Here is a 24209-nt window from a genome sequence, read left to right as displayed (position 1 = left end):
CAACTAGTAGAGTTTTATTACAGGGTCAGTTGTTAAGTGAAGGAAAGAAGAAATTGAAGGATTTATACAATCAATCCAGTGTTATTTTCCGAGGTGCTACTAATAATGGAATTTTCTGTACTATTGAATGTAAATAGTACGCAAAACACTAAGCTAAGTTCATTAGGGATTATAGAAATGAATACATGTTGCTTATAGACAATTATACTTTGCCTCCTTAGCCATGGTTCTGCTTCAAATGCAGGTGGAAAGTTGATTATGCCTACCATAGCTGCATTTATATTGAATATATAGACTTCAAAAAGTTATTTCCTAAGACTGGGAATGGGGCTTACTTGTAGAGCGCTTGTCTTACATGCATGAGACCCTGGGTTCAATTCCTCAACACCACATGAACAGAGAAAGCTGGAAGTGACGCTGTGGCACAAATGGTAGAACACTAGCCTTGAGCAAAAGCAGCTTGGGGACAGTACCCAGGCCCTGAATTCAAGCCTCAGTTCTGGCAAAAAAAAAAAAGAAAGAAAGAAAGAAAAAGAATTATTCCCTAAAGCATGCAGTGTCTGGGGCTGGGAATTTGGCCTGGTGGTAGAGTGCTTGCCTAGCATGCATGAAGTCCCAGGTTCCATTCCTCAGTACCGCATACATAGAAAAAGCCAGAGGTGGTGGTATGGCTCAAGTGGTAGAGCTCTAGCCTTGAGAAAGCCCAAGGACAGGGCCGGGAGTTTGGCCTAGTGGTTAAAGTGCTTGCCTAGCATGCATGAAGACCCGGGTTCGATTCCTCGGTACCACATACATAGAAAGAAAAAAAAAAAAGCTGGAAGTGGTGCTAAGGCTCAAGTGGTAGAGCTCTAGCCTTGAGAAAACCCAAGGACAGTGCTCAGGCCCTGAGCTCAAGCCCAGGACTGGCAAAAAAAAAAAAAAAAAAAAAAAAAAAAAAAAGCCCAAGGACAGTGCTTAGGCCCTGAGTTCAAGCTCTAGGACTGGCAAAAAAATAAAACAAAAGAAATACAGTGTAGCTGCCATTTATGAAGAATTTACATTGTGTTATAGTATTATAAGTAATCTAGAGATGATTTAAAGTATAAGGGAGACTGTATATAGGTTATATGCAAAAGCATCATTGTTTGCTTATACCAATGTTCTCAAGAGTTCCTGAAACCGATCCCTCTTGGATACTAGAAGTCAGCTTTAATATGAAAGGAGTATCACACTAGAGAAAGAATATACTTTTGATAGCACCAGAGAGAATAGTTTCATACAAAAGATAATGTGTCTACTGAACCCTGAAATATGGAATTCATTATATTATATATTGCAGTGAAATGGCAAGAGTATTTCTACATACTCCTATTCTAAATTATAAGCAGTACAGAATGTTTAGAAAATACTTGGGACTTCATGTAATTGGGCCCTATGATGTATACATTTTCAATGTCAAATTAAGGACATTGGTAATGCAGTGTCAGTCTGTTGAAAATTTTAGCAATGTGCATGTAAGTGAATGAATTCTTGAAAAGTTGACTGTAAAATTGAGATAATGTTAGAAACTAGTCATTTCTAATGAAAGAGTTTCCTTTTTCTTTTTATCAAGCATATAGAGAGTATTAGCTGTAATTTCTCTTTAATCCCCACTGCAGGAAAATTGTAAGAAGTAACCAAAATTATATGGAGTAAGCATTTAGCATGGAACTCTAAATCCATAGTAAGAGCTTGGACCAGAGTTAGTGAAACTTCCCATTTCAAATTAAGCATGGTTCTGCATCCCTGTGTTCCAGATAGGAGAAAGATACCAGGTAGAAATATTTCAGTTTGAGGCTGGCCCCAGGGAAAAAGGTCAAGACTCTGGTAGATAACTAAACCAGAAAGGGGATGGAATGGTGCTTTCCATGATAGAGAACCTGTCTAGCAAGTGGAAGATTGTGAGTTCAGAACCTCAGTATTATCAAGAAAATGGGGAGGAGGGGTAGCCATGCAATATTATTTATTTCTCTTTAATGGACATAAAGATTGTTGTAATATTGTACACTGAGGTAATCGTCCTTTTGTGCACCTTCTTTATAAAAGTATGTTTTTCTTCTAGATTAGATGTTTAATATACAGATAAATATATGGATAGTATTCTATACCTTATTATTAGTAACAAACTCATTTTTGCTATTTCTACTTGTAAATGTAATCATCATACTCCAGTACCATGTGTACTCCAGTACACATACACACACCTTTCCACAGCTGGCCAGTACTTTACTATGAGAAAAAGTAAAAAGTTAGACAAGCCCTAGGAGGAACTTATAGGAAATGAACAGGACCCTTACATGGGACCAAGCAAGGGATTTACCTCTGCATAGGGATTGTTTGGTAAACCTAACTTTTCTTGAATACTCACACTAAAGTTCTGCTTTAATAGTTAACTAGATTATTGTAAGTTTCACATACTTTTATTGAGTTAATTGGTTTGTTATAAATGTTTATGGTTGGTGTTAAGATGAAACAATTTTTGAAGCACTTTTATTTTCCATTCTCCTCTTTCCCTTTTTTATCTGTAAGTACACACTCATTAATACACCTAGCTTCTACTGTCTTTTAAAGATGACATCTATACCCGAGATAATTATCCAAAAAATACTGTGAAAGGGGAGGATACTGAAAGGAAACATTATTCTCATCTGGATTGGAAAGTAATCATGAGATATGAAGTGGAAATTTTATACAAGGTAGTCAATTATATATAACATGGATTGTTTCAAATTTATTGCACTTTTCTTAATGCTTAAAAAATGGTAGCACCCACCACAAAACCACAATACATAAATTGCCTAGTGTGGCTGACTTGCACATTCCTTTTAGAAGAACATAGAACTAGTTATAAGAATTGGTTAGCATTTGTGGCCTTGAGGCGATGCAGTAAATGAAAAAATTAGGACTTTTTTTTAATAGGTGTAGCGTATAGATTATAATAGCTATTGAAGTTGATTGCTTTCTTTGGGAAATAAGTTATTTTACACTTAGAAAGTTGAGATAACTGCCTTTTTAGTAACAATTCTTTGCTCCCTTCAACCTTTTAAATAACAATAAACTTGAACATGATAACTTAAAAGTACATAGCAGCACTTAAATGGTTGGCATGATGTTTCTGTTATTTTTGAAAAGACTTCATCATATGACATGAATCAGTATTATAGTTTCACAGTAAATCAATGTTGCATATGTACCTAAGGACTGTTCTATCATTATTTTTAAAAATGCTTATTTTTCTTTACATGTGTATTTATTTGTTTTCTCTTTATATAGTTGTATGTATACATACATGTTCATACTTCAGACTCCTGTTATATTTAGAAAATGTGTATGTATACATATATGTGCTTCTGTATATATGTTACGTATGTTTAATAGAAAGTAGAATATAAGGGGCAGTAAATGTGGCTTAGTGGTAGAGCACTTGTCTAACACCCATGAAGCCTTGGGTTCAATTCTTCAGTACCACATAAACAGAAAAGGCTGGAAGTGACACTGGCTCAAGTGGTAGAGTGCTAGCTTTTAATAAAAGAAGCTCAGGGACAGTGCTCAGGCCCGGAGTTCAAGCCCAGGACTGGCAAAAAAAAAAAAAAAGAAAAGAGAAAGAAAGTAGAATATATGTAAAGATGTATGTATTTGGTATTTTTATTGTCCTTAAGTAGTTTTACAAAGGGACTCCATTCAGTTCAATATATCAGTTTGTGAGTACCAACGCATCTAAGTCAGTGTCGCCCCTTTCATCATTCTTTTCTCTCCAACCCCACCTGTGCCCTCAATAATATCTAGTTCCGTTTTCACGTACATACATTGAATGTTAAGATTGATTGCATTTGCCACCTTTCTATTCATCTGCCTTCAAACTCCTTGACCCCTCCCCTCAAAAAACATGTTCTGAGCCAGGCATGGTAGCTCACGCCTATAATCCTAGCTACTCGAGAGGCTGAGATCTGAGGATTAAGGTTCAAAGCCAGCCTGGGCACAAAAGAGCCTAAGACTCTTATCTCCAATTAACCTCTAGAAAATGGGAAGTGGGACTTGGCTCAAGGGTAGGGTGGAAACCTTGAGCTCAAGAGTTCAGGGACAGTGCCCAGGCCCAGGGGTAGGATGGTAGCCTTGAGCTGAAGGGCTGAAGAGCTCAGGGACTGAGCCCAGGCCTACTTCAAGCCCCATGACCCACAAACAAACAAATAAAAAAAACATGTTCTGGCTTCATGATTTTTATTTTGTTAAACACTGGGTTGTTCAAAAGAGTTAGGTGATTGTAATCCTGCCTGCATATACTGTAGTTAACATGTTTATATCCATATATATGTATATGACCCTGTATATGTCTTATATTTGTAATTTAGATATGACTTTTGTATGTGATAGAAAACTTGCATTCTTTGTCTCCCTGAACCCAGCTTCATTTGACATAATTTTTTCCAGGTCCAAATAGTTCCCTACACATGACATATTCTGATAAATGAGTAAAATTCCATTGTATTTAGGTGTATGTACGATATATATACATATATGTATATCACATTTTCTGGATCCATTCGTACATTGAAGGACACCTGGGCTGTTTGTATATATTAGTTATGAATAGTGCAGAAGTGAACATGGGTGTGCAAGTGTCTTTACTATATCCTGACTTGTAATCTTTTGGATAAAATGGCCAAAAATGGTATTCCTGGATCATAGGAGAGTTGTATATTTGGTGTTTTGAGGACTCTCCAAGCACCTTTCACAATGGTTGCACCAATTACCATTCTCATCAACAGTGTAATTGGGTTCTTCTTCCCTTCCAACCTGGCCAGCATCTGTTGTTGATATTCTTGGTGATAGCTGTTCTTTCTAGAAGGAGATGGAATCTCGGTTGTTTTGATTCACAATGCATTTATGGACAGAGACGTTGAGCATTTTTAGTTTAGTAACTTTGTCCTTTGCTGTGCAGAAACTTTTTAGCTTGATACAATTCTTTTGTCAATTCTTTCTAATTTGTTGAGCCTTTACAACTCTGCTCAGAAAGCTGCCTATGCCACTAATTGCCTGTGCCATTAAGTTCTAATGTTTCTTCTCCTTCATGTAGTAGTTTAAACATTTCAGGTCTTTCATTGAGATCTTTGATTTATTTTGAATTGATACTATAAATACAAGATAACAGACGGATCCAGTTTCATGCTTCCAGATACAGGTGTCCAGTTTTCTCAACACTGTTTATTGAAGAAACTATCTTTTCTCCAACATATATTTTTGGCTTCTTGTCAGATATTGGTGAAATCGAGGTATATGGTTTTATTTGTAGGTCTTCTAGACTGTTCTATATTTTTGTGCCAGTACTAAACTTATTTTTGCTCTAGTCTGGACTTGTGATACATCCAGCACTACTTTTTTTTTTCAATTGTCAGGCTAATGTATAGAGAGATTACAATTACATTCATCAGGTAGTAGGTACATTACTTCTCACACATTGATACCCCTTCTCATGTTTTTGTCCCCCTTTCCCCCCACCCCCTCCCAAACATCTTGTTTTCTCTTTCCTATTTCAAATAAATAAATGTATATACAATGTACCAGGTAACAAAGCCAGATACAGTAACAATACGAGATTAACCAAAAAGCAACAAGAGAAGAGAAATAACATACTATATTAAGAACAATAATCACACAAGATAAAGCTCTTGTTTCCATATTCTAGAGTTCCTTTCATTTAGTCTCATCCTATAAGACCTTATGTATCTAGGTTTTGAGCTATTGTAATCCTCTGCTAGGAAAGTCCTAGATGTGTACCAATGACTTCAAATGAAGGAAACCATTGAGCCTATGTTCCTTTGGGTCTGGCTTCACTTAACATGATTTTTTCCAAGTCTTTCCATTTCCTTACAAATGGGGCAATGTCATTCTTCTGATAGCAGCATAGAATTTCATTGCATCCAGCACTACTTTTATTTACTCAAAATTGATTCTGCAATTTGGGGATCATTTGTGGTTCCATGTTAAATTTTATTTTTCCTATCTCAGTGTAGAACATATATTTTATTTTTCCTTAATATCCACAGGAGTCTCAAATAAAACTTTAGATTTCAAATTATGCATAAAAGTTAAATCTCATGTTTTTACTGGTTCTTTTTTTCTGTATCAATAGATGTCTAAGTAAAATGTATCTGAATATTTCCCAGTATTTTATATTAGACATTGACTCTTGTGTGACTGTACTGCAGTTTGAACTCAGAACGTCAAACTTGCTAGGTAGGCACTCTACCTCTGAGCCACACCTGTAGTCCTATTTTTGGCACTATGTTTTTTAGATAGTCTCATGTTTTACCAAGGCTTGCACCTGGACTCTGATTGGTTTTATCCTTCCCATTATCTGCATTCCAAGTAGCTAAAATAATAGGCATAAGTCACTACAATCAGGTGGACATTTATTTCTTTATAACATGCTTTAAAATTTCAATATATAGCCAGGTGCCAGTGGCTCATACCTATAAATCCTAGCTGCTCAGTAGACTGAGATCTCAGGATCATCTTTCAAAGCCAACCTGGGCAGAAAAGTCCCCATGAGACTCTTTATCTCTAATAAACCACTCAAAAATGAGAAGTGACCCTGGCTCAAGTCATATCATGTTAGCCTTGTGCACAAAAGATTCAAGTTACAGCACCCAGCCCTGAGTTCAAGCCCCACAACTGACAAAAAAAAAAATCAGTAATTACCTCCAGCTTCAGTTATACAAAATGAAGTCATAACCCTGGTATGTCTAGGTTTTTTTTGTTTGTTTTTGTCAGTCATGAGGCTTGAACTCTGTACCTGGGTGTTGTCCCGTAGCTCTTCGGCTCAAGGCTACCACCTACTTCTAGAGCCATAGCCCTACTTCCCATTTTTTCTAGTGATTAAATGGAGATAAAAGTCTCAGTTTCTCAAAAGCCATATAATGAGTGATTGTTTTCCTTAATGTACTATGTTATCTCTCATCTCTTTTGCTATCCCTTGGTTATCTTATATTGTTACAATATTTCACCTTATTATCTGATATATTTTATATGTGCTTAATTGGTTATTTGAAAATGGATAGGAAAGGGGGGAAATCAAGATGAGCTGGGGGAGGGGGGGACAGGGACCATGTCATGAGAAAGGATATCAATGTTTGTGAAGTAATGCACCTTCTATGTGGTGAATATAATGTAACCCTTCTATTAATTACAAATACATAAATAAAAGTCTCAGTTTCTTTGGTGCCCAGGCTGGCTTTGAACTACAGTCCTCAGATCTCAGCCTCCTGAGTAGCTAGGATTACAGGCATGAGCCACTACACCCAGCTGGTATGTCTAGTTCTATAAGTACAATATCTAGTTGCCTTAATGAATATATCTGTTTAATATTTGGTAAAGGAAATTAAGTAAACAAGACCCTTTAGAAGCTAATTTTATATTGTGTATACCTCAAAACTTCTGTTGATTAAATACTTAATATTTTATCATGCTGATGTCATAAAATCTATCGGAGTGAGAATCAGAATTCAGTCCCAAGAATTTTAGGTAATCAAGCTACTTAGCACGGTGTTTTTGGCACTCCTGGAGTTTTAACTCAGGGTCTTTAAGACCCTTAGGTGTCCCCACTTCTTTTCCTCTATTGATGATAATGATGCCAGCCAGTCATGGGGCTTCAGCTCAGGGCCTGGGCACTGTCCCTGAGCTGCTTTTGCTCAAGGTTAGCACTTTACCACTTGAGCCACAGCACCACTTCTAGCTTTTTCTGTTCATGTGATACTGAGGAATGCTAGGCAAGCACTCTACAACTAAGCCACATTCCCAGCCCAAGCTCTAATTATTTTTGAAATAGAGTCTCATGTTTTTCTCTAGGCTGGCTTGGGATAGGATCCTATTAATACTTTCTACTGTAGCTGGAAAGATAGGTACGTGCTACTATGCCTAGCTTTTTCTGTTGCAATGAGGTCTTTCCATCATTCTCTTCCATTTCCCCCAATCCCACCTTCTTCCTTTTTTTATTTTAGATATTTTTCAGATAGGTACTCATGTTTTCCCTAGGCAGCCAGGACTTCCATTTTCCTACTTATTTCTCCCAGTAGGTGGGGTCTTGCTAACTTTGCCAGAGCTAGCCTCAAACCACAATCCTCATAAATCACCTAGGCTGATAGCTGTGAGCCACCATGCCCAGCTCATTTTTGAGAGTTTTTATTCTTTGTTTTGTTTTGGGTTTGGGGTTTTTTTGGCCAGTCCTGGGCCTTGAACTCGGGGCCTGGGCACTGTCCTTGGACACCTTTTGCTATAGGCTAGCACTCTGCTACTTGAACCACAGCGCCACTTCTGGCTTTTTCTGTGTATGTGGTTCCTGGGAATTGAACCCAGGGCTTCATGCATGCTGGGCGAACACGCTACCACTAGGCCACACTCAGGGCCCCAAGCATTGTTTTGTTGTTGTTGTTGTTGTTTTTTAACAAATAAGTTTTAATGTCTGCATAATAGTCAAATGTTGATAGGTTACAATTTGCAGAGCAACTCATTTTGATTTACTTTTGTGCGGTATATGTTGTTTGAAAGCCGTAACTTGAACTACCTTGTACATGTATTTTAAACTTAATGAATTCTTTCTTTAGGAGTTTCTAAGTTTGTTTTTTGTTTTTTGTTTTTTTTAAAAAAAAAAGCACTGGTGGCTTAGAAGGCTAACATCTGAGGATTGCAGTTGGAAGCCAGCCTGGACAAGAAAGGCTGTAAGACTCTTATCTCCATTTAATCACAGAAAAAGCAACAGTGGCCCTGTGGCTCAAGTGGTAGAGTCGCTGAACTGGCCTCCCCCCCCCAAAAAAAAATCACCTTTTGTTGTGATATTCGTGCTGGAGCTTGAACTCAGGGCCTATGTACTGTCCTCAAGGCCAGCATTGTACCACTTGAGCCATAGCTACATTCCAACTTCTGGTAGTTAATTGGAGATAAGAGTTTCATGGCCTTTCCTGCCCGTTGGCTTCAAATGGTGATCCTTAGATATCAGTCTCCTCAGTAGCGAGGATTACTGTCATGAGCTATTGATGCCTGGCTTAACTTTTTTGATTGCCATATGTATATTACTGCTGGCCTTTAGGGGAAAAATTAAGTGAAACTTTATGCTTTAACCGTAAGATAAATGAGAATTTTTTCAGGTATTCTTAAGTTACATAATAGGGTTATCTCATTTGCATTCAGGTTTTCACTAATGACAGCATCCAAAATGCCTCTCCATTTCTATCTGTAGTTCAAACTCCTTCTGAGCTCCAAACCTACATTTCTAATACCTTGTGAGATATCTGTTTGGATGTTTTAAAGGTAGCAAAGACTGCCACATTTTAAGAACTACACCTGTCTTTGTATCTTTGTACTTTTTCATTTTGTGAGTCTTATCAGAAACACCTTGACATTTCCCCTCCTTCCCCTTAATATCTAATCCATCATGAAATTCTGTCTTTTTTTTTTCAGTATTGGGGATCAGACCCAAGTCTTTGATAACTTGTACTCTACCACTGAGCTATATTCCCAGTCCTATAGAGTTTTACTTCTGGAGTATCCCTTACATTTTTTAGCTTTTTTCTACCCAGTCTTTTACATTGCCATCTTTTTTTTTTTTTTTTTTTTTTTTTTTTTTTTTTTTTTTGCCAGTCCTGGGCTTGAGCTCAGGGCCTGAGCACTGTCCTTGGACTTTTCTCAAGGCTAGAGCTCTACCACTTGAGCCTCAGCACCACTTCCAGCTTTTTTTTCTATATGTGGTACCGAGGAATCGAACCCCGGGTCTTCATGCATGCTAGGCAAGCACTTTAACCACTAGGCCAAACTCCCGGCCCTACATTGCCATCTTTTCAGTATAAGCTACTTTCTTTTCCTGGCTAACGGACAGTATTTTTCTAATTAGTCACATTTATTTACATTGCACTCCATGTTGTTCCCTTACCTCTTAGCTTAAAATTTTTCTGTAATTTCCCATTCATCTTAAAATAAAATGATCAAATTTTAATGGTCTCAAGGCATTTTATGATTTGGCCCTACCTGCTCTTTGCTGTGCTGTGCTCCCTTCTTTTTAAATGGAACAAAAGATGAGAATCACAGGATAGCACCAAGAAGGATGAAGGATGGCAGATTCAGCAGCTAAAAGAAAAGAACAGGAGATAGAATGGCAGGAAGTTTAAAAAGTTACAAAGTTAGATTAAATTTCTGTAACCTACTGTGCAGGACACAGTGTCTAAAGCTTGTGGCTCCACCATAATATGCACTAGCTACTAGACATTACTTCAACTTGTGGATAGTAGTAGATACATGATAGTTCCATTTTTTTTTTCCAGTCCTAGGGCTTGAACTCAGGGCTTGAGCACTGTCCTTAAGCTTTCTTAAGGCTAGCACTCTACCACTTGAGCCACAGCACTTCTGGCTTTTTCTGTATATGTGGTACCAGAGAATTGAACCCAGAGCTTCATGCATACAGGCAAGCACTCTACCACGAGGCTAAACTGGTTAGCAGTTTGCATTATATGATTGTTTTGTACTCTAGTTCATGATTGCTTTGTCTTCAGGTTCACTAAATTTTCTGTAATAAATTCCAATCTATAGTTAAATCTGTCCAGTGAATTTTTTTTTTGCTTCAGTCATTTAGTTTCTTAGCTCCTGAGTTTGTGTGTGCGTGTGTGTGTGTGTGTGTGTGTGTGTACATGTGTGTGTAGTTTGTATAATTACTATTTCTTTTTTTTTTTTTTTTTGCCAGTCTGGGCTTGAGTTCAGTGTCTGAGCACTGTCCTTGGACTTTCTCAAGGCTAGAGCTCTACCACTTGAGCCTCAGCACCACTTCTAGCTTTTTTCTATGTATGTGGTACCGAGGAATCGAACCCGGGTCTTGCATGCTAGGCAAGCACTCTACCACTAGGCTAAACTCTCAGCCCCAGGGAAGACCAAGGATACTTGCCCTTAGATTCACAAGCATAGTTAAAATAGTTGCTTTCAAATAGTGCTAATTCTAGCTGCTCAGTCATCTTGGCCTTGTTCTATATTGGTTGTCTTTTCTCTTGGGTATGGATAGTTTTCCCTGTTCCTTACAGATAATAATTTTGGACAGTGTTTAGTCCATATATGACATACAGTTGTTGTGGATTCTATTATGTTCTTTGTGGATATTGATATGTGGTTTGTTTTAGTGGCCAGTAAATTTGAATTCTGTTTTCTCAAATCAGTTATTTTAACTTTAGCCTGACTGTTTGGGATCTTGTCTTACATATGTAAGTCAGAAGTAGTTTACAGAGTGTAGACATGAAATTTAGACTGCTTCTCTGTGGTTTTATCCTTTTCATGATTTGCTTACTAGGGTTCCAACATTTGTGTTCATCCTAAACCCTTTTTTATAAGATGCTTTTTATTTTCCTTGACTGGGTAGAGTGAATGAGAGCAGGGAGGAATGAAAAAAGGGAGATGCTAGAAACAAGGATATGTTTGGGTTTTATAATATTCTGGCCAAATTTTGCTTATTAGGACTGAGTAGAATCTAAGAGGTGGCTTCCAGTGCTTATAGCTTGTTCATTGTCTCCCATAATGGAACCTGTCTATCCTCTCTTAGAGGATAGACACAAGATAACAGTGAAGAAAGAGCTGATGAGCAAAGTCTTCTCAATCTCTAAAAATTCTGGAATACACTGAAATGGTTCACAATTCAACTGGAAATTTAAAACTTTAGAAAAGGAGTGAATAAGTACTCTCTCCTAGAATTGTTACAATTGAGCATTATAAGTTTTGGTCCTTTTTTTAAAAAGTATTGTAACTAATAGAAAGGTTACATTATATTCGCTGGATAGAAGGTACTTCCTTAACAATCATTGCTACCCCTTCTCATGGTTTTGTTCCCATTTCCCTCCCCCACCCTGTCATCCTAAACCTTTTTGTTCAACAAAATACCTGAGACAAAATTTATTAAAAGAAAGTTTTTACTTAGACCCATTGTTTCAGTCTTTGGTCACTTGGCAGAACATCATGAAGAAAGGAATATGTAGTAAAGCAAAGCTACTTACCTTGTGACAGCCTGGGAAATGGAGAGTAGGGAAGTATTAGAAACAAGATGTATACCCTTCTAGGGCACCCCCACCCATACCCAGTGGCCTACTTTCATAAACCAGGCACCACCCCACCACCTGCTCAGAACCAAGGCTTCCACACATAAACCTTTCAGGGACATTCTTCCAAATACTGCCTCCTTGTTCTTTTTATCTTATATTTATAGATGTTGTTCATGTAGCATTGGGCCAGTACTTAGTCTTTACCATAAGTGTACATGAAATATAGTTTCAGGGGCTGATAGAGCATTTGCTTAGTATGCAGAGAATTTTCATTTGATCCCCAGCACAGAAAAAAAAATTACTTATACGTTTGAATAATTTCCTCATTGTTTTCTCCTTGTTTCAAAAAAGCAAGTTCAATTTGTTTTCATAATTCATCTTTTAAATAATGGGCTCTCATTTAGACCAATGATTTGTCTCTTCCTAAAATTGTGTATATTTTTTTCAAATATTGATCATTTAAGATGTAGTTTACAAACTGTGATACGAAGGAATTGTACAGTAAAACTTTTATCTCATTCAATAAATGTTACATCTTTTCCAAGATAAGAGTGATCTTACATCCTTGTTATATTTCAGTAGCCAGTGCTTTGTTAAGTTTGGGGGATAAATAGATAAGAAGTGAAATACAGGTCCAGGATTGATGAATGCTATGAAGCAAAAGCCATATGAGAAAGTGATGGTAAGTGGTGCTATGGCACAAGGGGCAAGGTGGTAGCCTTAAGCTGAAGAGCTGGGGACAGTGTCTAGGTCCAGAGTTCAAGTCCTAGGACCTACTGGGGGCAGGGGGCGGGGGGAGAAAAGAAAAAGAATGTTTGGGCCAGGAGTTTGGCCTAGTGGTAAGAATGCTTGCCTAGCATGCATGAAGACCGGGGTTCAATTCCTCGGTACCACATACATAGAAAAAGCCAGAAGTGGTGTTGTGGTAAAGCTCTAGCTTTGAGAAAGCCCAAGGACAGTGCTTAGGCCCTGAGTTCAAGCCCAGGACTGGCAAGAGAGGGGAGGGGAGGGAGAATATGTGATGGTAGGGGGAAAGTGGATGTGGCATTATTTTACTTAGAAAACTGGTCAAAGTCCAAAACTTTATGAGAGGAACTAAAAAGTCACCAAGGAACAAGGAGTAGCTTAGAAAATGAAAGGTGATAACTAACAAAGAGGGTTTATAATGTCTAATTTGAGCAAAAAGGATGATTGCGCTGATTTTACTTTTCACAAAGATGCTTGCTGCAAGAGGAAAGACTGGGAATGTGGAAGGGGTGGTGATGACCAAAGAATGAAGATAAAAACCATTTCAGAGATTATTGTGGTAGTAATCTAGTTGGATTTTGGTGGCTTGAACCAAATATAAAATAGTTGGCAAAATTTAAAATACATTTTGTAGGTAAAGTCAACAAGACTTGACAATAGATTGAATATGGGATGAGAGAAGAACCAACTGACTGAATGAAAACCTGAATGGAAAGAAAAACTCACAGTTGTTTTGAAATTACAAGTTCAATTTGGGCATGTTAAAATTGAAATGAGTTTTATATACCCAATAGGAAATGTCAACCAAGAGATTGGATATATTATTTTGGAATGCAAGAGATTGAAGTTATGGATGATTATTTTTCACAAAGCTAAGCATATACATGCTATTTGAAGCAGTCTATTTGATTGAAATTACAGTGACAAAAGAAGGCAAGCTACATAAGAATTAGCAGTCAGGGATTGGTCAAGGTTTTAGGCCAGCCTTTGGGGAAGATGAGAATGCATCTCAATCAGTGGCTAAACACAGAAAGATAAGCATATACCTGCCTTCCCAGCATATAAAGAGACGCACAAGGAGGACTGCATGCAGGGTTGCCTGGGCATAAAGTTAGACCATTTCTTGAAGATCACCAACACAAAAAGGGGTGGAAGAGTGAGTCCAAGTTGTAGAGTGCCTGCCTAGCAAACTCAAAGCTCTGAGTTCAGTCCCCAGTACCAGTCTGTTAGAATGAAGCCTGAGAACGTGCCATCAGGTTTTACAGTCTGATGGTGTTTGACAGCTTTGTTAAGTGTTCTCTCAGTGAAAAATAGATTGAGTCAATTTAAAACTGACAAGGAAGAAAGGATTTTACCTCAGATAAGGAAGGCAGAGAAATGAAAGATTGGAGAGAGACCAAAGGAGACTTTTCTTAAGATGAGTAATTGTGTAGTGTGCTTGTCACTCTTTTTATTAGTTTTAAATATGATTTACTATTTAAAATATTTCTGGTTTTATTCCTGCAACCCATTCGTAAAAACTACTCTTTGGTGCTAAAATTATATATTCAAATGGGGAGAGTTTTTATAGAAATGCTTTTGGGAAATCTATAATGTAAATAGCTATTTCATCTATGAAACAATGAAGCTGAAGTTACAACAGCAAAATAAGTAAAACTTAAATGATTGAGAAAAAGGTTTACTACATGAGTGAGCTTTTATTCTACTGATGACTGACGAATTATAACCACATCTAATGAGAAATGCTTTATCATATTTTATAACATGCTAGTTATACAATAATGATTCTTACATCCATACAGATTACAGACTTTATATTTAAGTTTTATTATGCTTTAGACCACAGATACAAAATTTGTTGCCAGGCATTGATGGCCCACAACTCAGAAGGTTGAGGTCTGAGGTTCATGATTCAGAGTCAGCCTAGGCAGACCTACAATTAACCATCAAAAAGCTGGATATGGAACGATGGCTCAGGTGGTAGACCTTGACCGAAATAAGCTCAGGGACAACGCACAGGCCATGAGTTCAAGCTCTAGGACCAACACACACACACACACACACACACACACATTGAAAGAGATTGTGTTGAAAGAGATACATATTATTAAATATGTATCTTAAAATGTAATATTTTTAAATTGTTAATCCAATAGTATGTTTAAAATAGCTTAATATTTTGTTTAGGTTTAATACTCTTAAATCATACTTGTATCTCAAAGAAGTTTTAAGAATTAGATGTGACTTACATTAGGAATATTAAGAATATAAAAAAGCTAGGCTCAGTAGCTCAGGCCAGTAATACTAACTACTCTGGAGGCTGAGAGCTAAAGATCAAGGTTCAAAGCCAGTCTGGGTACAAAAGGACCTGAGACTCTTATCTCCAATTAACCTCTAGAAAATGGGAAGTGGGGCGTGGCTCAAGGGTTGGGGGATAGTCTTGAGCTGAAGAGCTCAGGGATAACACCAGGCCTAGTTCAAGCCCCATGACCCACCCCCCAAAAAAAGCTTGGAAGTAGTGCTGTGGTTCAAATGGTAGAGCCCTGGCCCAAGGGCAGAGCCCTATGTTCAAGCCCCAGAACTGGCAATAAAAAAGGGGGAGGCACAAGAATAAAATACTAACCCCCTGAAAATGAATTAATTGTGCATTTAAGGTTAAATATATCTCAAGGCAAAATATAAGCTATATTGGATTATAGATCCAATATGTATTAAATAAAATAGATTATAGTTAATAAGTTTTAAAAGCTAAAGCATACAGTCATTTTTAGAACCATATTATTTTCAGTTTATAACTAAGAATTTTAAATAGAACAAATAAAATGTTATACCTCCAGGCATCTCCTGTGATCATTAAGTAAAAAATCATTAAAGTTGTTCCTCTTTTAAAAGAAAGAGGAAAGACACTCTTGGTAATAACTTCTTATTTGAATGCCTCTTGACACCACCACTGTAGTGCCTGCATGAAACAATAGGGAATTAAGGAAAATAAAAGAATGTTGGGCCCGAGAATTTAGCCTAGTGGTGGGAGCTCAGGGTTTGAGCACTGTCCTTGGACTTTCTCAAGACTAGCACTCTACCACTTGAGCCTCAGCACCACTTCCGGCTTTTTGCTATGTATGTGGGGTACCGAGGAATCGAACCCGGTCTTCGTGCATGCTAGGCAAGCACTCTACCACTAGGCCAAACTCCCGGCCCCCTCAATCATATTTTAATTGTGGATATTCTTAAGTGCAAAGATATACTGCCTTTTCTGTAACTTGAAGGCCACAACTATATTCATTAAATAATCAGTTCTCATTAAATTTCTTTTTCTTTCACAGAAAATGCTTGGCCAGAAGAGATGAGTACTAATTCCACTAAGGCCTAAAATTGCCTACTGTACAGATAGTCCTGAGCAGGCAGTATACGAATGGCCCAAGGAAGCCACCAAATTGATTTTCAGGTTTTACATGACCTGCGGCAAAAATTCCCTGAAGTACCTGAAGTTGTTGTATCCAGGTGCATGCTACAGGTCAGTGTTCAATTATTTCTTAATCTATCAACATAAATCTGGTGTTTTATTTTCCTGTTGGCATTAGTATACTATGGTGAAAAGAAGAGAACTTTGCTGTTGATAATCACGTTGCTTTTGTCAAGTCTGCAAGATATCGATCTTATAGATTAAATTATTTAAATCAGTGATTTGTGGTTTTATATGTATTGGCTATGAATTCACTTTATTTTTCCCTTTAGGCAGAAATTTTAAAAATTCCTCTTTGTATGGAAGTGGAGGGGAAAAGTCATTAAAGAGCAGAAACTTGGATTATAATCCTATTTCAGCACTTCAAGGATATTTCTTTAAAAGGTCTTCTTTGTATTTTATTTCTCTAAAATGGAGGCATTTGAGAGTATTTTCAAGTTCTGAAGGAAAGTTAGGTTTTATAGTTTTAAATTTAACTTGTAAATTTGCCAGTTAATATATCACAATTTCTTCATTGTTCTTAGCATATACAATTCTAGGGGTTTATAATTTGTAGCATTTGGTGATAGTAGAGTCTTCCTATTTGGTTAAACTGGAACGTATTCTACAGATCTAGAGGTGATGAGCAAGTGGTAGCCTGCCTCGTAAGCAGGAAGTACAGATTGGACAACCATATAATTATGAACTGCAGTAAACTTAAATAAATAAATATGTGTGTATATACACACATATACTTGTATGCATATTTTTTCTGGGCTAATAAAACATGGTTTTAACAAATAACTTTCAGAGTTTGCAATTGTATGTAAATTTTCTTAGAACTCTTAGAACTATATTTGATAACAAGTGATTACATAATTTTGGAAAGTACTTATTGTCTTTTATCTATTCCTTAATTGACTTTTTATTCTTTTAATTAATTGCCTGTCTTCAGCCCTGGTCTCTAATCTACCTGTCAGTGACTTTCTTTTTTTTCTTTTTGTTTTTTTTGGGGTGTGTGTTTGTGTGTGTGTGTGTGTGTGTGTGTGTGTGTGTGTGTTGGTTAGTTGTGGGGCTTGAACTCTGGGCCTGGGCACCATCCCTTTGTTCTTCAGCTCTTTTTTTTTTTTTTTTTTTTTTTTTTTTGGCCAGTCCTGGGTCTTGGGCTTTCTCAAAGCTAGAACTCCACCAACTTGAGCTACAGCACCATTTCCAGCTCTTTTTTTGGGGGGGAGGGTGGGGTTTGAACTCGACTTGTGTGTGCTGTCCCTATACCTTAAGCCACAGTGCCACTTCCAGTTTTCTGGTAGTTAATTGGAGATAAGAGTCTCACAGACTTTAGTGCCTGGGCTGGCTTTGAACCTCCATCCTCAGATCTCAGCCTTCTGAGTAGCTAGGATTACAGGTGTGCGTCACTGCGCCCAGTCTGCCTTTTTTTCTTTGTATGTGGTACTGAGGAATTAAACCTAGGTCTTCATGCATGCTAGGCGAGCACTCTACCACTTGGACATCCTCCCAGCCCCTGTATTTGCCAAATGAATTTCATGTGTCTTTACTAAGGCATACTAGTTTTTTTGATGTGGAACTTTGCTTTTCCAAAACTGAGTGACTTATCTGGTTCTTCCTCCCCATACCCTCTTCTGTTGTTATCCTCTGAGCTACATCCAGTTCTCCATACTTCTCGCTGTACATAGACCATGGTTAAGATGGTTGTTTTCTTAATAAGTAGGCCTGCATTCAAGTTTGGTTTTTTTTTGGGGGGGGGTTGCTTTGTTTTTGTCAGTTGTGGAGCTTCCACTCTGGGCCTGGTCATTGACTCTTCAGCTCAAGGCTACTACCTTACTCCTTGAGCCACAGCGCTACTTTCTGTTTTCTTTAAGGTGACTTACTTGTTCCATTCAGTGGTATTATAATAAAAAATAATTAACTATCAAAAGGAAAGGCAATCTCTAGATAACAAAGAATTCAAGTATTTATTATTTTAAGTTGAATATGTGGTTCTAATACTTTTCTACATACAAAACACAATTTCAGCTGGGCACCTGTAGGCCTAGCTATTAGGGGGCTGAAATCTGGAGATCTAGGTTCAAAGCCAGGGCAGGAAAGTCTATGAGACTCGTTATCTTCAATAAGTTATATAAAATCCAAAGTGAAACTGTGGCTTCACTGTGTAAGATACCACCCTTAATCAAAAGAAGACTCGGGCGCAGCACCCAAGCCCCAAGTTCAAATCCTAGGACCAGGCACATACACAGAAACAAAGCAGCATAAAGGGTCTTCATGATAGAGAAGAATTTAGTGTGTCATAATTACTTACCTTGACATTCAACAGTAATGTCCATATGTTAATTTCCTTTTGAGCCCCATGATGGAAAGACTTAAAAATGAGTGTAGGGGGCCGGGAGTTTAGCTTAGTGGTAGAGTGCTTGCCTAGCATGCATGAAGACCAGGTTCAATTCCTTGGTACCACATACAGAGAAAAAAAGCTGGAAGTGGTGCTGAGGCTCAAGTGGTAGAGCTCTAGCCTTGAGAAAGTATGAGTTTGGAAAAAAAAAATGAGGGAATTTTTATCGGGTTCTATTAAATTGTTTATATATATCTTGTTTATATGTATCTTGCTTAAGTTTTTGTTCATTAATTTGTATTTACCTGGTTATATGAAACAAATTTAGAAGGAAATAAAGAGATAATAATAATAGAAGGCTCGAAAAGAAGCGCTAGTACACTGTTAGTGGGACTATAAACTCATTCAACCTCTATGGAACACAATGGCGATTCCTCAAAAGACTAAACATAGAGCTCCCCTATGACCCAGCAATTCCAGTCCTTGGCATTTACCCAAACGTCCAGAAACAAAGACATACTAAAGCCACTAGCACAATAATGTTCATTGCAGCACTGTTTACCATAGTGAAGATATGGAACCAACCCAGATGCCCCTCAGTAGATGGTTGGATCAAGAAGATGTGGTATTTATACACAATGGAATCCTATGCTGCCATCAGAAAGAATATCACCCCATTCATAAGGAAATGGAAAAACTTGGAAAAAGTCATATTAAGTGAAGCCAGACCCAAATAGGCTCAATGGTTTCCCTCATTTGTCATAATTAGTACACATCTAGGACTCTCCTAGCAGAGGATTACAAGAGGATAAAACCTAGATACTTAAGGTCATATAAGATGAGGCTAAATGAAACGATCTCCAGGATATGGAAACAAGAACTTTATCTTGTGTGATTATTGTTCTTAATGTACTGTTATTTCTCTTCTCTTTTTGTTGCCTTTTGGTTAATCTCATATTGTTACTGTATCTGGCTTTGTTGCCTGAGGTATTGTATATACATGTTTATTTGATTATTTGAAATAAGAAAGGGAGGGGGGAAAACAAGATGATTGGGAGGGCGGGAGGGAAAGGGGGACAAAAACATGAGAAGGGGTATTAATGTGTAAGAAGTAATGCACCTACTATCTGGTGAATGTAACTGTGACCCCTCTATACATTACAATAGAAAAAAATAATGAAATAATAATAGAAGACTAATGAATATCCAGGGAATAAATAACAGTCCCCATTTACCTATAGAATGTGAAATGAAAGTAATGTGATGGGGAAAACTAGTAAGAATATACTCAGAAGTTAAAGAAGGTATGGAAAAGGTGGAGAAATGGTGAGGAAAGCTAGTCTCCCCTAGCATTCATTCCTTAAATTTTCAAGTAGACTAAAACTATATTGAAGGTGTATAGTTATTGAAAAACTAGTAGGAAAATACTGTAAGTTCTGTAACAAAATTCTATAGGAAGAAAAACCTCTGCAGAACATTTCCCCATACCTTAGTAATTGATATTTTAGAATAGCCAGAAATCGAAGAGTCTGCTTCAGTGTTTACTCTTTCCCTTTCTCCAATTCAGGAGTTAGGACCCAGGGCGTCCTATGCAACTGCTCTACCACTTGAGCCACACCCCAAGCCCAGATAGAATACTTTGAGAAAACAAGTATATGTTACAGTGTGTGTATATGTGTAACTTTAATACCTTAAATATATAAATGTATTAAGAAAACATGATGGTAGCATACATATATAATCCTATCACTTAGAAATCTTGAGGCAGAAAGATACTATCAAGTCTAACCTGAGCTGAATGAGACTCTCAAAAAAAAAAAAAGTCAGAACCAACAGTGGCTCACACCTGTAATCCTAGCTACTCAGGCTGAGATCTGAGGATCAAGGTTCAAAGCCAGCCTGGGCACAAAAGGACCTGAGACTGTTTATCACCAATTAACCTCTTAAAAAAGTGGGGTTTAGCCCAAGGGTAGGGTGGTAGCCTTGAGCTGAAGAGCTCAGGGACAGCGCCCTGGCTGAGTTCAAACCCTGTGACGCACAGGGGAAGGAAAAGAAAAAGTTCAGGGACCAGGCATGGCATGGTGGTACACACTCAAATGGTAGAGATCAGGAAAATTCCAATCCAGTGCTAGCCTGAGCAAAAAACAAGACCCTGACTCAACCAGTAAGCTTAGATTAGTAGTGTCTGTTCCTGTAATTTCAGCTATAAAGGAGGCATAGGTAGGAGAGTTGTAGTCAGAGGCCAGCCCAAGGAAAAATATACAAGACCTTATCTAAGACATTACTAATGGAAAAGGGTGGGGAATGTCTTGCAGGCAGGAACCACCAAGGCTAGAAATATGGCTCAAGTGGTTTGAGTGCCATCCTAGCAAGCACAAAGCACTAAGTCCAAACCCCAGCATAACGTATGCGCACATCCATGCACACACACACACACACCAATAAAAAGTTCATAACATTCTGGGCATCCAAGTAATTTGCTTTTAGCTGATTCACAAAGAAATGGGACAAGAAAAGAATGACAAAGATTTCTCTGGATATAATTACCTTGCAGGACTCCCAAAACTTGGGAAGTACTAAAGGCAAATTAGCCTCCTATAAATTTAAGTATCACTTGTTTGATGACAGCATGTGTTTGTTTCATTTTGAAACAGACTCAGTATTTAGAGACTGGCTGGCCTCAAACTCATGATCTCCCTTCCTTAGCCTCTTAAGTACTGAAATCTGTATCACCCACCCCATGTGGTTAATCTTCCTGAACTGAAAGTTCTAGGGGAAAAGATCAGTTTTATATGTCATTCTGTCTTCCACTGTGTTGTGTATATGGTAAATGTTCAACAAATATTTTATGGATGATTTTATGACTGATGGTTAGGCAATCCCTGCTGGTGATTCCTTAAAGTTTGTTTTTGCTATTCTTTTGTTTCTCAAGTCGATTTTTAGGGTACTCTCTAAAGGCAGAGATAAGAACTCAGTTCCTCTGGAATCTTCTTTGTACTTACGTATTTCTTAGAAAGATGAGATACTTTCCACAGGTTAAGAGGAAAAAGAAGGTAAAGAAGTTAGGTGACTTTGGTTTGAATTGTAGAACTTCTAAAAATGTAAACCTTAGCTGGGTGTCAGTATCTCACTTCTGTAATCCTAACTACTCAAAGAGTATTTATTGATAGAATGCATAGTGTGTAAATATTGATAGAATATTTTCTCCCAGCACTTTGAGACACCCTTAATGATATTGTTTACCTTAGAAATAAATTTAATTATAAACTGTTACATGCTTAAGTTTTTTCAGCATTAAAATTCTATTTTAGAGCCAGGCACCAGTGGCTCACACCTGTAATCCTAGCTACTTGGGAGGCTGAGATCTGAGGATTGTGGTTCAAAGCCAGCCTGGGAAAGCAGGAAAGTCCATGCGTCTCTTGTCTCCAAGTAACCACCAGGAAACTAGAAGTGACGCTGTGGCTTAAGTGGTAGAACACTAGCCTCGAGCTGAAGAGCTCAACGACAGTTCCATGCCCGGAGTTGAAGCCCGTGACCTCCCAAAAAAATGACAATAAAATTCTATTTCATTTAGGTTATAATTTTACTGTTTTTTATGAATCCACTTTGCTAAGTAGCTTCTAAAACAGCAGTGATAGTATTCATTTTTATCTATTACCAATTACACTAGTCGTGAGGATTTTTAATTCAGTCATTTGCATAAAAATTATTCTCAAAAAGTTTCATATGCACTTGCTATTATTCATTAATTTATTTATTTAACTATTTATTCATTAACTTATTAAACACATTTTTGTGTAATAGTTACAGTCTGGGTTTTAGTTTCTGGTTATTAATAGAAATTGTTTTTGTTTTGTTTTATAGAATAATAATAACCTGGACGCTTGCTGTGCTGTTCTCTCTCAGGAGAGTACAAGGTATCTTTATGGTGAAGGAGACCTGAATTTTTCGGATGACTCGGGAATTTCTGGCCTACGTAATCACATGACTTCTCTCAACTTGGACTTGCAATCACAGAATGTTTACCACCATGGAAGGGAAGGAAGTAGAATGAATGGAAGTCGGACTTTAACACACAGCATTAGTGATGGACAGCTTCAAGGTGGTCAGTCCAACAATGAGCTATTTCAACAGGAGCCACAGACAGCACCAGCTCAAGTTCCTCAAGGCTTTAATGTTTTTGGAATGTCCAGTACATCTGGTACTTCAAATTCAACACCACATCTTGGATTTCACCTAGGCAGCAAAGGAGCATCTAACCTTTCTCAGCAAACTCCCAGATTTAATCCAATTATGGTAACTTTAGCCCCAAATATCCAGACTGGTCGTAATACTCCTACATCTTTGCACATACATGGTGTACCTCCACCTGTACTTAATAGTCCACAGGGAAATTCTATCTACATTAGGCCTTATATTACAGCTCCTAGTGGTACAACTCGACAGACACAACAGCATTCTGGCTGGGTATCTCAGTTTAATCCCATGAACCCTCAACAAGTCTATCAACCTTCACAGCCTGGTCCTTGGACTACTTACCCTGCATCTAATCCTCTGCCACATACCTCAGCCCAGCAGCCAAATCAGCAAGGCCACCAGACCTCTCATGTCTACATGCCCATCAGTTCACCTACTACTCCACAACCGCCAACAGTTCATTCATCTGGTAGCTCACAGTCTTCTGCCCATAGCCAATATAACATTCAGAATATTTCCACAGGACCTCGAAAAAACCAGATTGAAATCAAACTTGAACCCCCTCAAAGAAACAGTTCTTCAAAATTACGTTCTTCTGGACCTCGAACCTCCAACAGTCCCTCTTCAGTCAACAGCCAGACCCTAACTAGAAATCAGCCCACTGTTTACATAGCTGCCAGTCCTCCGAGCACTGATGAGATGATCTCCCGGAGTCAGCCTAAGGTCTATATTTCAGCTAATGCCTCTACAGGAGATGAGCAGGGGCTGCGCAATCAGCCCACAGTCTTCATATCCACAAACTCTGGGCCATCCGGTGCCTCCAGGAATATGTCTGGACAAGTGAGCATGGGCCCTGCTTTCATCCATCACCACCCTCCCAAAAGTCGAGCAATAGGCAGTAACTCCGCAACCTCTCCTCGGGTGGTGGTCACCCAGCCCAACACAAAGTACACCTTCAAAATTACAGTTTCTCCCAATAAACCCCCTGCAGTTTCACCAGGGGTGGTTTCCCCTACCTTTGAACTTACAAATCTTCTCAATCATCCTGATCATTATGTAGAAACAGAGACTATTCAGCACCTCACTGACCCATCCTTAGCACATGTGGATAGAGTAAGCGAAGCACGGAAACTGAGTATGGGATCTGACGATGCTGCCTATACGCAAGGTAATGTTTATTCTGATGGAGGGGCAACTTTCCGTGCTGGGCTTTATCATTGTACATTTGATTTCATCCTGGAAGAGGCATGAGCATTAGATGATCTTCATATGTTACCCAAATACTAACATTTGAAAGCATTCATGCAAATTTTAACTCTTGTTTTATTTATTTATTTATTTATTTATTTTTAATTGCTAGTCCTGGGGCTTGAACTCAGGGCCTGAGCACTTTCACAAG

The 24209-nt window shown here is 38.0% G+C and overlaps 1 protein-coding gene across 3 annotated transcripts in view; it reads left to right on the top strand.

The window, feature by feature from the left end:
• Tab2 (TGF-beta activated kinase 1 (MAP3K7) binding protein 2) overlaps nucleotides 1-24209 on the top strand; it is a 59429-nt gene that overhangs the window by 23136 nt on the left and 12084 nt on the right. For all 3 annotated transcript variants that reach the window (XM_090337983.1, XM_090337980.1, XM_090337981.1), the window contains 2 exons: nucleotides 16151-16341; nucleotides 22478-23978. In XM_090337983.1, the coding sequence (XP_090194109.1) occupies nucleotides 16240-16341; nucleotides 22478-23978 (1603 nt within the window). In that variant the 5' untranslated portion in view covers nucleotides 16151-16239. The remainder of the gene's footprint in view (nucleotides 1-16150; nucleotides 16342-22477; nucleotides 23979-24209) is intronic.

The sequence above is a fragment of the Megascapheus bottae genome, chromosome 8, assembly GCF_031878675.1.
Source record: "Megascapheus bottae isolate mThoBot1 chromosome 8, mThoBot2.hap1, whole genome shotgun sequence".
In the NCBI taxonomy this organism is placed as follows: domain Eukaryota; kingdom Metazoa; phylum Chordata; class Mammalia; order Rodentia; family Geomyidae; genus Megascapheus; species Megascapheus bottae.
The sequence above is the reverse complement of the archived record's forward strand: the minus strand, read 5'-3'. Positions and strand labels throughout refer to the sequence as shown.